The sequence below is a fragment of the Lingula anatina genome, chromosome 6 (genome assembly GCF_051362555.1).
Source record: "Lingula anatina isolate TDL-2025a chromosome 6, LinAna3.0, whole genome shotgun sequence".
In the NCBI taxonomy this organism is placed as follows: domain Eukaryota; kingdom Metazoa; phylum Brachiopoda; class Lingulata; order Lingulida; family Lingulidae; genus Lingula; species Lingula anatina.
The window spans coordinates 2,135,071-2,147,792 of record NC_141772.1 but is presented as its reverse complement, the minus strand read 5'-3'; the positions used below and the strand labels follow the sequence as shown (position 1 = coordinate 2,147,792).

The following is a 12,722-nucleotide window of genomic DNA, read 5'->3' as shown; positions in this document are numbered from 1 at the left end:
ATGCACTCATGGGTATATAAATTCAAAAGAGGGCTTTAAGAATGAAGATTGTTTTTCATCTGGAACATTGTGCGGTTTAAAATATTTATTTTCATTGTTTTCATTCATTACGTTCAAAGTCATATACGGCCAAGGATATGTTGGCAGTACCGTTGCTCCTGAGAACGTCATGTTAGCCAAAATTGTGTATCTATGTCTAAATGAACAAAACTTGGATACCTTTTTCATTCTCCTCATTTGTTTTTAACTGATTCATAACTTCTTCGTGGTTTTTGTTCACTGTGTCTGTTAAGGCTTTCAAGTCTTTGTCATAATTGTACAATCTTTCCATAGCGTCCTGATACTCCTTCCGTAAATCAGGACCAATAGTGTCAAGGCGTTTAAACAAAATTTTGTCATAATCGTCAGCAGTGTATTTGGGAGGTACAGTAGAGAGAGCCAGGAGACTGGACTTCAGACCTGAAAATTTTCCTCGAAAAACATCCAAACTGATTGCTGTCCCTTTTATATGAGCATAATCAACGTTCCGATATCTTTTAACTCGCCCAATCTCGGCTTCTGTTGATTTATCGCTGTCGGAGGGGTTGTCCCATGCTTTGGTCCCGGTTACCAGTTTTGTTATGTTTCTCAGCAAAAGCACAGTCAATGTTATGTCCAAATCACCAACAGTTACTGATGTGGAGGGATTTCCAGAAGGATACAGTTGGTCTTTTTGCTGCTTATTAAATACTGGTAACCTAAACAGGGTTTTCCTGATAGTTCCATCACGAAGCACCCTACATAACAACCCCGTGTTGGGGTCAAATAAATTGGGGTACTTTTTTTTCAGCTCTTCCTGAAGAACATCTTGCAAGACCGTCAGGGCATAGTCAACGATTAAAATGCACAAACGGAAAAAATTCTCCTGGTCGGAGCCGGTGTATGACTCTATTGCTGTTGCCATGGTTCTGGTATCTGTCACTTCTATGTCTTTCCGTGCCTCCTCTGAAATTGAATAGAAAATGGAAATTTTACCAGTCATTGTGGGTCTAATTACATCAAATTGTAAGTATCTAATGCATCATTTTTTAACAAATAAATTTGAAATATTTTAATGTGAATAGATGGAATACAGCAAATGGAAATGACAAGGAGAAACAAAGATGCGTGTCCTAAATAAATGGGGAATAAAGTCACAGGCTTGCTGAATGCTGGAGGAGAATAAACGCTGGCTGTAAACGTTTGGGGGAAGGGCGTATTATGATGATGATGAAGAGCGATGTAGTTTATATTAGTATGTGCATTTGTACACTTAGTATACGCTTGACCAAAAAAGTTAAGAAACGTGGTTTTTTTGAATGGATATAAAATAATGGTACAGAAAGGGTATAGAAGATGGAAAAAGATTATCCCAAAAGGATCTTCCATTTTTATGTGCTATTGGACCTTAATGCTCTAACATCAGTGGGAGGTCCAGATCTGTGGAAAAAATCCTTTTGTTTTGGAGTCCTTTAATGTATCGATTATTCATGCCAAGGCACTTTTCTGTCAAAGGCTGTCAGGTGATATTGTTGATATTGCGACATAAAATATTTTCAGTGCTAAATTGTCATCTGATATTCTCAAATTTGTTCCCTGTGGTTGATACATACATATGAGGCACCAGGGTCTTGCTATCAAGTTTTAATACCGTTCATATTTTCCGGACCATTGCTATCATTTAATCATCCAAGTTTTATAATTTAAGCGAAATTCACAGAACAATGGCATTGTATTATTAGGTGACCCAATGCCAAATTGCTCTTTTGACCCAACTGATTGAAAGGCATACAACGGTATTGACATTATGCGCTTTGAATTAGAACTTTTGTGCCGTTGCTAATGTCTTCAACACAGGCTAATATTTTGTGCAGGTGATTCAAGTGAGAAAACAAAACGCTGCATGGGAGCTTACAATGGTCGATGTTGATCCCCATCCTGCGTTTAAGTGCGAAATGGCGTCTGAGTTCCCCTTTTTTGCACCTAATCAAGCGTTATTTCTGATTATATCAGGTACCAATCTAACACGTACTTGGAATTATGGCTTAATAGTAAGGGCATAGTGCCCAACAGTACGACAAAATTCGATAAATTCGGGTATAGTGATTTGTGATGTTTTCATCAAATTCAAGATTGCGTTTTAGGTGTAAATTTAAGGCTCATAAAAACGGCTGATAACAAAGATCCCCATCTGAACGAGTTCCTACAAATTGGATTAAATTATTTCAGTTTTTTTTTAATAAAATAGAGCAAGTATATAATAATCAGAAAAGTTCCAAACCACAAAAAAGTGGTAATATGTTTAACCGGCAGTTGTATCTGGCTTAACAGATCAAGGAATCAAGTCTAAAGTACGGGTCTAATTATTGTAAAATTGGCATTTGTTAGCAGGAAAACGCAACTGAATGCATATCGATCGTGTCAATAAATTGTTCTTTGTCAGAGAAGAGTTTTATCAGATGTGTTATATTATGAGAATAAAGTTTTAAAAAATTATTCATTTAACAGCCAATATTGACAAGTAATATTACCTCCAATATTTTCATAGCTGACCCGCCAACACAGATCAATGACTATATTGAGAGGAATTGGAGGTATGGAGGAATTGATCACAAGATGAAAAATACATAGATGTAACAACACGCTGATGTGATTTTTTTTACTTATCTTATCAAATTACATGTACATATAAAGCACATAATTACGTATATGTTTAAAAAATGAGGAGTGCTTAATTAAGAGAATAACCATTCGTCCACACAGAATTCCAGTGGGAAACAAAACTTATAAGCACCGAGATTTTAGGTGTCAGTATTGATACAAATACTGTATGTTTTATTTCTTATTACTATGCACAATTTGCACCGACGTCATATCTTGACGAGTCAGAGGCAATCAAACCAATTTGCGGTAGAGGGGTGTCTGCTCTATTGAAACTTCTTTTGCCTACCAAATTATGGGTGTCGTAGACGCGAACAATTTTCTCAAAACCTCAAAACCAAAACCTCAAAACCTTGTGGTCTAGTTCTGTTGGGGTGGAGGTGTAAAAAAGTTATGATTATTGCACAATAAATAATTCACTTACAGGAACCTTAAAAATGGGAAAAGATTTCTTGAAAAGGATCTTACTTTTTTGTGCCAAGCTATACGTAGGCTTTACTTTTCTATGTTGGCTTCAAACAAATTGAAACTTACAATGTTTAATTTATCTTTGTCCAAAGGACCTAAGTGATTTTACCACCAGAGGTGGGCTCAGCGCCCCCTCCCCCCCCCCCCCCCGCCCACCCCCAACCGGCTGCCACACTCTACCAGCTACTATCAAGGCAGTTGCGCAACCAATACTTTAATAAGTTATGAATAACTTTAAAATTGGAACCGATCGACCCAGCAGAATCAGGTGTTGTTGACAATAACCAGGACCGATCTAAAAACTAGGCTGCACTAATTTAAAATATAGGTTTACTACTTAATATGGAATATTATTTTTGCGAGTAAATTCTCAGCAAAATATTTATTTCTTCTCTTACTATTTTAGATCCAAAACTGAGGTGTCATAGCCAGATGTGTTACCTATTTACCACACAACTCTCGAAACAATTGATGCATGCAGTTGCCTTCTCTGTGGTCAGAAGTGTTAGGGGTGGTCTTTTCGGCAATTCCTGCCCTTGTATAAAAACGCATGGGTTTGGTCTATCTTTGGAGTGTATTTAGAGAAGCACCATAGGGATCGCTCTGAAACTTGACAGGTACCTTAGAGAAGATATGGTTCGACAATTAAGCAACACAGCTTACCATGAGATTCTTGCTCTCAGAGAAAATAACCAGAAACGAACAGCCATTGCCAAGCAATTCAACATTTATCAGGAACCGTTCGTAAAGTCCTCCAAAGAAATGCTTCAACAGGGGCACCTACTCCAATACCTCGACCAGGGTGTCCGCTTAACACACAAAGAAGACAGGACCGCCTTCTCCTTAGAGTGCGCCGTGCTGGTCGTACAAAGACAACCAGTGTCCTCAGAAAAGAGTGGCACAATGTCATTCAAACGTCCGTCTCCAGGTCCCTCGTAAACAAATTATTTTGCACGACGACCAGTAGGGAAACCACTGTTAACAGCAGGTCATATACAGCGACGCCTGCAATGGGCTGGGGACCACGTGCGTTTGGAGGCAAACCACTGGAATCACGTCGTTTTCAGTGATGAGGCCAGATATGGATTTTTTTGATCGCCGACGTGTACGAGGGGCATACAGGGTACATCAATGTTTGTGCAATGGGTGCACTAGGGTGCAAGCAGGGGGTGGTGTGGTCTCTGTTTGGGGAGCATTTCAGGCCGGTGCCCAGAACCATTTGGTTTTTCTAGGAGGCAACCTCAACCAGGGTTCCTACAGAGACATTTTACAGCAAACAATGCTTCGATTGGTAAGAGTCATCTTCAGGAACAACTTTGTGTACCAAGACGAATGCGCAACCCCACATCGAGCTCGCAGAATCATTGTGTTTCTTCAAAACCAATGGGTTCAGAAACTACCCTGGCCTGCAAACTCCCCAGATATGAACCCAATTGAAAATCTGTGGGCGGAATTAAGTTACTCACAGAATCCATAACTATGGCCGTCGGCCGGTAAATAGTGATGAACTGCAACAGGCAATTAAAATTCACTGTGTGAAATGATATCCCCATCCAAACTCGGTTGGAGGTCACACCCGCTATTGATGACTTTTCATGATTTACTGTATTGAGTTATTTGACTGTGTAACATATCACTGTCCGGAGGCTATTATCTTCTTTAATATCCTAGTTTAAAGTTAGTACTGACATACCCCTGTAAAACTGTTGATATGATTTTCTGGGGGTGCTCTTTTCTTTTGAATGACATCTTATGTCAGATTTGATATTATTGACCAAAATATCTCACAATCACCCAATGACATACTTTTTTGATGAATCAAGCTTTAAAAAAATTTAATCAACACTCAAAAATAACAATGATAATAATATCCCATATTAAGTAGTAACCATGTAGGTCCTGAGTATCGAAAACATCACCTGACTTTGCCGACTGACAATTCTGAAGTAATAGATAACTTATAAAACTAAGTGTAGCTGTGCACAATTGCATTGATAGCAGAAGTAGAGTGTCCGATTAATTGATATAATGATATGATAAATTTTACATTGAATCAAGCTGGAGGGGAAGACCATAGCGAAACAATTATAAATCTAGGTATTTACGTGCGATCTTAGGTCCTGAATATTGAAAACATCGCCTGATTTTGCTGACTGACAGTTGTGAAGTATCGGATAACGTATAAAACTAAGTGTAGCTGTGCACAATTGCATTGATAGCAGAAGTAGGGTGTCCGCTTAATTGATATAATGATATGATAAATTTTACATTGACTCAACCTGGAGGTAGATCAAGCAGGATGGGACTGAATGACAATAGCGAAACAATTATTAACCTTGATAATGACATACGGACACCAAGGTGTCCATCATACATAAACGCTAACTAACAAACAAAAACAACCAAGACAATCAAATAATGACTGTTTTCTATTTAAGTTCAGGCATCCAACAGAAAACAAAAGTGGAAATGTGAATTTAGTTGTTAAATGCCGTACAGGGTATGTTTGTATTACTATTTGGTACCCTCTACCAGGGCGACTGATATATATTTTTTTTGCAGATGTTCACAGATATCTCTAGATAGATTGATGGTAATTTGGTTCTAAGTCAAAAATGATCATCTAAGAAGAGGACGTTGTGATAGTAGTAATGGGCAGACTCATGCTGTACCTCTCATATAACAAGAGAGCGAGAGGAGGGAGAGACTGGGCGAGAGTGGAGAGGGGGGTGGAGGGGGGGAGGACGAATGATAAAGGAGAGAGTGAAGGGGATGAGGGAGAAAGCATTTACTTTTCAATCTTATTATTGGTTGACAGAACTGGGCATAAGGGACAAATTAACACGTAGGAAGCATTTAACTTTGGATTTACCATGTTGTTTAAATGTACAAGACTGAAAAAGAGGTATAGTATATATGAGAGAGAGAGAGAGAGACAGAGAGAGAGAGAGAGTTTGCAAGTAGTAAGCCTCAAACTGTACCTCTAAAACATCAATCTATCTGCGGTCTTTTACGGTATTTCTTCAGAAAAGTTCATTAAGGAAGTCTTCTACACTCAGCAGATAAAATACATCATTGGTACTCCATGCCCAGTGAGTTCTTGCACAAAGACGTTTTGTCAGATGTTTCCATCATGAAGACGGGTTCTTTTACATTTTAAGTCTTCAAAAGTGACATTCATTAAGATTTTCTTCTAATGTAGTAACAAATGGCGTCTCTCAAATGTTGTCATGTGATATTGAGTCCTAAAAATATTTTTCGTGTCACGTAGTCATCTGGTACTGGAGCTCCTTATTTCCAAAAAAAAAAAACATTGCTTTTTATCGCAAATATGAGTTACCACTGGTTTTACAGCAAGTGATGTTCACTTTGATCTGTTCTTTTTCAAATTGTTCAATCATCAAAGTTCGATGACTTCAAGCAATGTTCTGTATGTGTACAGCATCTTGACTTCACCTTCAAATGATGAGACTGCGCACAGAAGCTCCTTATATTATGGCGAATGATCACATGGGTGCTGACCTCTGATACAGGCTCTAATCTGAATAAATATTGCGGTGTATATGGATGACGCATTGACTATGAATCAGATTGAACGGACTGAACCCGGATGTTATCTATTTAATACCCACGATGTTCATTAAATTACCAATTAAAATAGATTTTTATATGTATGACAGAGTTACATGTATGACTAAAGGTTTGCCCCGTTGATATCTGCGCCTGTGTGCTGACGTCTGTCTAGCTTTAGCAGCCCTAGGGTTTAAACTGTGGGGTATGAGTTTTTTTCTGTGTGGTGAGCGCCCGGAAATAACGTCCGTGTGATATAAAGAGAAGAGCACAGATAGTGAGATTAAAAAAAAAAAAACATGTTGAGTTTAGTTTAAGGTCGGACAAGTGATCTATTAGCAATGCACCTACATTTGCTTGAAGGAAGTTGGACATAACTCTAACGGTCCAACAAATAGAAAGCACCTGTGACCGGTCAATGCGTTGTGAACGTGGCCAGTTCTCATGTGATTTGTTGGTATATAGCATGATCAGTACACAGTAGATCTATTAAAAACAAACTGTGTGGGTAATATTTTTTTTTTATTTATTAATTAATAAATTTATTTTTACGCGTAATATCGATTTATCATGCTTTATTCTCAAATGACTGACTATGTGTCATCAGGGGTCCATTTAAGAATATATTGACGATACTTATAGAAATCCGGAATCATTAATTCAACCCCAGATATTACCACAAACAAAATCATTGTCAGTATGGACGACGACACGGATGTTGAACTTGCCAAGACTTGAAAATCATTGTATCGAACACATTGCTAATAATATTGATAAAATAAAACAGAATGCTCCATAACATCGTTTTATTGTCTCACTAAATAATATGAGGGTTTTAAAATTACTGTCTTTATGAACGCGCGTGTTGGATAAAAGAAGAACTTTCGGTGTTCACTGACTATGTTCCTTTGCGTTAGCACAAATGCTATGTTACCAATGATGGAATAATTGCAATCAGGTCTAACTGCAATTCGCGGGTACATGAATGAAATTGCAAAATCGGTTTCTCACATATCTTTCTTTGATTTAGTGTTAAATATAATTGTTAGAACGTCAAACATTGCATTCAGAATTTTACAAGAGCAACATCTTAATATTATTACCATAACTTCCATATTATATTATATTATATTATATTATATTACATTATATTATATTATATTATAAACTCTGAACAAGACCCACAGCCGTCTGATTAGGTGAAAAATCGTTTGTTTGGACTCACAGCTTAAGTAAAACTTATTAACGGCCGACACTTCCTTAGCATTGTAGGCTACGGTCACTTTACAAGAGTATGTGGCCAATTTTTTACCTTGTAGTTACTTTTTCATAAATTGACCAGGGGGGGGGGCACTTACCCCGGGGTCCAACTAGCCCCGGTCTCCCCTATACTTAATTATGTCTGTACGCTGTCGGACTGCGGACTGCAGACTGTATAATTTAGCCGTAAAGGCTTAAATGTCTATATTCAAAGAGAAGAAAGAGGAGGGGTGTATCGCAGCTAGCTGAATGATGCAAACAGAAAAAAATATCTTTTATCTTCTAATTGAATGATATGCCAAATTTTTATACCAATTGACCTAACTGATTTTAACGGCAATAGTAGGCACAGCGCACCACCTCTCCTTAGTCGATGGCTCCCACGCTGCCAGCTGCTATCTATGCTGCTGTGTACACACAAAGTTCAATACAGGTTATCATAAGTTCTTCGAAATTGTCACCCTATCGAGACAGCAAAATTAGGTTATGTTGTAAACAACCAGGACGGCTCAAAAGTCTAGACTGTATTTGCAGAGAACGTGATATCAGTGATAAACTGTGACAGCTGGTAGTCTAGATTCTTGCAGGAGGAGGTGGACTACAAATCTACGTTAATCTCTTTTTTCTTTATTTTGTGCGGGTTGTCGTACAATTTAGGGTACGTTCAAAGTTTTAACGTCAATCACCCTAGTTCCCCACTTGGGATTTTTCGTCCTACGGACATTGAATCCTTGTAATTCTTCAAACGCGCATTATAAGATTTCACGAAGCAGAAATGTTCAGATTAACGAGGACTAAGAACAACCCCCGGAGTTCTTACCTTGGAGACCTTGAAATATCCCACAAGACTCAAGACCCAACTAAAGCAAATTGGGTTCTGAGATGAACCTCTGTTAATATCAGAGCGTATTCTATTTGGTATTTTCCTGCAAAATCAAATTTTCTAAATTTCAAATTTTAAATATGGATACCCCGGTGTCACGTGTACGATCCGCTCTGCGTGAACCATCCGTCCTGGCCTATTCTACACGCAGCAGCAGCGTGTATGAGCCGTTCCGTGAATGATCCGTTGTTATTCACCTGTACTGTTATATTCGGCTGGTTCATTTCCTACCTCATTATACATTAACTATGATGGGGATAAAATTCATGTGTCAATTGATAATTTTGATAGAGAATCAGCGTCAAATTACAGTTCGACGCATGAATAAACCTACCGTGGACGGGCCGTCGTTATTCAGGTGCTGGCTACTATTTTAGTATTGATTTTACTAGGTTAGTGTGTTGATATGGCCACCTGAGGGAAATAGCAGTAGAGGTGAACGTCTATAAGATATGAATACCTCTAAAGATTATGTTTGTATTTGCAGTATGTTCTCAAAAGCGCGTGTTTATGAAAGGCTAAGAATGTATTGACGACTCTATAGAGACGGACTGTACACGCCGGAAGTCCCTAAGATTTGCCTGCGCTTAGTGCGCATGAGCAGAACGGATGGTTCACGCTCCCGGCGGTACACGCCACACCGGTATGCCTATAAGTTATGGTGTTTGATGTCACATTCACATAGTGGGCTGCGCCACTTTTATACTTGTTCTTCATTAAGGTAACGGGCAGGTTAGACAAATACACCTAAATTACTATCTTTACGCACATGTATAGGATTATATCTAAATTTTCAGTGTTTTTACTGACAAACTCCTTTGCATTTACACGCATGTCACTTTACCAATGGTGTTATAACTGCAGTTTGGAGGTAGACATTTTAAAATAGGTTTCTCAAATCTGTCCTGTAACTGATTACCCACGAACACCGTTTCCACGCCAATTTAATGACACCATACATTGAGTAGTTTCAATACATGCCAGCAATTTATCTTAAACGTTTTAGTTCAGCATTTATCGTTAACAAGACTACATGTAAATACTTTGACTACACAAAAGTATATAGAAAAATCGGCAAGTTACTAACATATTAAATTTCAATTTTAGGTTTTCAATGTTTCAAGTATTCCATCAGCAGCTTTTTGTAACTTAGTCATAGTTAAATAATGAAATATTGATTAAAACAGATCAATTTTTGCTCTCCCGATGAATGAAGAAATATCGTTTGGTGGATGCATCTGACCATACTCTGTGTAAAAATACGTGTGGGTGGTAACTAACATCGGCCATCTTGTTGTATTTATACCCATGGCAATCTGAAATCTTATAATTTATTGCGGCATTTCATGAACGTTTCAGGCAAACGTGTGGACCCATGTACTGATGTTGATATCACGGTGATTTGTCTCCTGACCTCACTGAGGTCTTTGAACGTGCAGGTCTGATAAATGTGTTTTAAATTCATGGCTCGTAACTAAAAATATTCCATTAGATTGTGCATGATGTAATGTAGTTATTTAACAATCTTACAAACGTAGTTTTACGCGTATTTTCAAATAATTATAGATACGCTGTTAGACCGCAGACTGTCTGATTCAGGAGTTTAGCCTTAAATGTCTATATTCAAAGAAGAAGAAAGGTGAAGATATGTGGCAGCTAGCTAAAATGCTGCTAACAAAACATTTTCACCATTTATTTTTGCATTGTTTGAAACCCTATATAGATGTACCAGGGGCTGATTTTAGGGACAGAACTGGGCACAGAGGAGAAAGGGGGGAGACATGTGGCAGCTAACTAAAATGCTGCTAACAGAAAATTGAGGGAAGGAGGTAAAATAATTATATGTCAGCTAGCTAAAATGCTGCTGTCAGAACATTTCTTTCATTTCTCTTTGGGTTGGTTGAAATTCCATATACACATACGAGGGGAGCTACCAGAAGCTGCTTTTAACGACCCCCCCCCACACACACACACACACACATACTCTCGCTGGCTGCCACACTCTACAGGTACGTCTGCTATCTTGCAGTTGTGCACAGTCACAGTTAGTTTAATAAGTTATATATTACTTTTAAATTGTCAAGCAGCAAAATCAGGTGATGTTGTCAATAAACAGGACCTTCATATAAGTCAAGGCTGTACTAACAGGGGCATGTAATATCAGCAATCAAACTGTTATTCATGTACTTGATATCCTAGCCACGTTCGGTTGTAAATGAGATCGGTAAAATAGCTAAAAAAAATACTTGAAATATTATAAGAAACGCACAGGAGAATGATTCAATGTTTTTCTCTAGAGACTGCTGGTGCAAGCAATATTCAACGTCAGTTAGGTTACAGAGATAAAAGAACCAGTTTCAACCAGATATGGGAACCTCAAGGTCACCTTGGAAGGAAACCAGTTTAACTGATTATTGAACATCCCTCAGTTTCACTGACAAAGTACACATAAGCATTATAGTTTTAAATACTAATCTTTCTGAAAATTGGTACATTCATAATTCTCGTTTTCTGGGCCGAGAGAGAGAGAGAGAGAGAGAGAGAAAGAGCGCAAATTAACCCTTCATTCGCAATCATCATCATTAAGACCATCCTTAGCTTTGAACGTGTAAAAACTAACTTCCCATTATTGTTCCCATCCCTGTATCTATTTCAGCCTCCTTTTAGACTTCTTCTACGTGACAATCTTAAGCCTAAATAGTTTTGACTGATTTTTCCTTCAAAATAAGCATACATAAACTAGAACTACATTGTAAAATATCACTCTTAGCATTTGAGATATCAAAGTAGATATAGGGGTATACACGAAACAGGTCGTTCATTTAAATGTATATGCATGTACAGTGACTGGGTCCATTTTTCTCGAAAAGAATCCTCTTAAAGATAGCGGATATTTCAATACATGTCAGGCTGCTAACCAAATTTTATGTTGTCGAAAAAGAGTAGAAGTCTTTGTGATAGTAGTCACTAATAATATTCATGCATTTTCATAAAAAAAGTGGAGAGAGATAGACTGGAGGAAACAGGAGAGGAGAGGAGGGATGGAGAGAGAGAGACTGGAGGAAACAGGATAGGAGAGGAGGAATGGAGAGAGATAGACTGGAGGAAACAGGATAGGAGAGGAGGAATGGAGAGAGAGAGACTGGAGGAAACAGGATAGGAGAGGAGGAATGGAGAGAGAGACTGGAGGAAACAGGATAGGAGAGGAGGAATGGAGAGAGAGAGACTGGAGGAAACAGGATAGGACAGAAGGAATGGAGAGAGAGAGAATGGAGGAAACAGGATAGGAAAGGAGAGAGAGAGAGTGAGTTTGTAAATAGTAAGCCCCATACTGTACCTCTGAGATTCAATCTGTCTGCAGTCTTTTACGAATATTTCTTCAAAACAAGTTCATTAGGGAAGTCTTCTACACTCATCAAATAAAAATACATCATTGGGTTTCCAAGCGCAGTGAGTTCTTGCACAAAAACAGTTTTGTTAGATTTTTTCCATGATGAAGTCGGATCCTTTTACATTTTAAGTCTTCAAAAGTGACATTATTTGAGCTGCGTTAAGATTTTCCTCTAAGAAAGTAACATGGCGTCTCTCCAATATTGTCAGGTGATGTTGGTGACATTGTGAGTCATAAAATATTTCAGTGTCGCGTTGTCACCTGGTACTCAAGCTCCTTAATTCCAATAACGCTTTCCAATTACGCTTTTTTCACTACTACTTTGCTCCTTACAAACTTTTCAATTATCAAATTTCGGCGACTTCTAGCACTTATCTGCATGTGTATTGCATTTCGCCTTCACCTTTATATGTAGAGATAGCATGCACGTACAGAGTCTCGCTATGGTGACTTATAATGATTGATTAACAG

At 38.2% G+C, this 12,722-nt stretch overlaps 2 protein-coding genes across 4 annotated transcripts in view; one reads left to right on the top strand and one right to left on the bottom strand.

Annotated features, from left to right (window-relative positions):
* LOC147760986 (uncharacterized) overlaps positions 1-12,722 on the bottom strand; it is a 49,093-nt gene that overhangs the window by 6,806 nt on the left and 29,565 nt on the right. Inside the window, exon 2 of the mRNA XM_087015040.1 lies at positions 220-984. Within this exon, the coding sequence (XP_086871166.1) occupies positions 220-943 (724 nt within the window). The 5' untranslated portion in view covers positions 944-984. The remainder of the gene's footprint in view (positions 1-219; positions 985-12,722) is intronic.
* LOC106174744 (prestin) overlaps positions 1-12,722 on the top strand; it is an 88,851-nt gene that overhangs the window by 70,722 nt on the left and 5,407 nt on the right. The window lies entirely within an intron of this gene.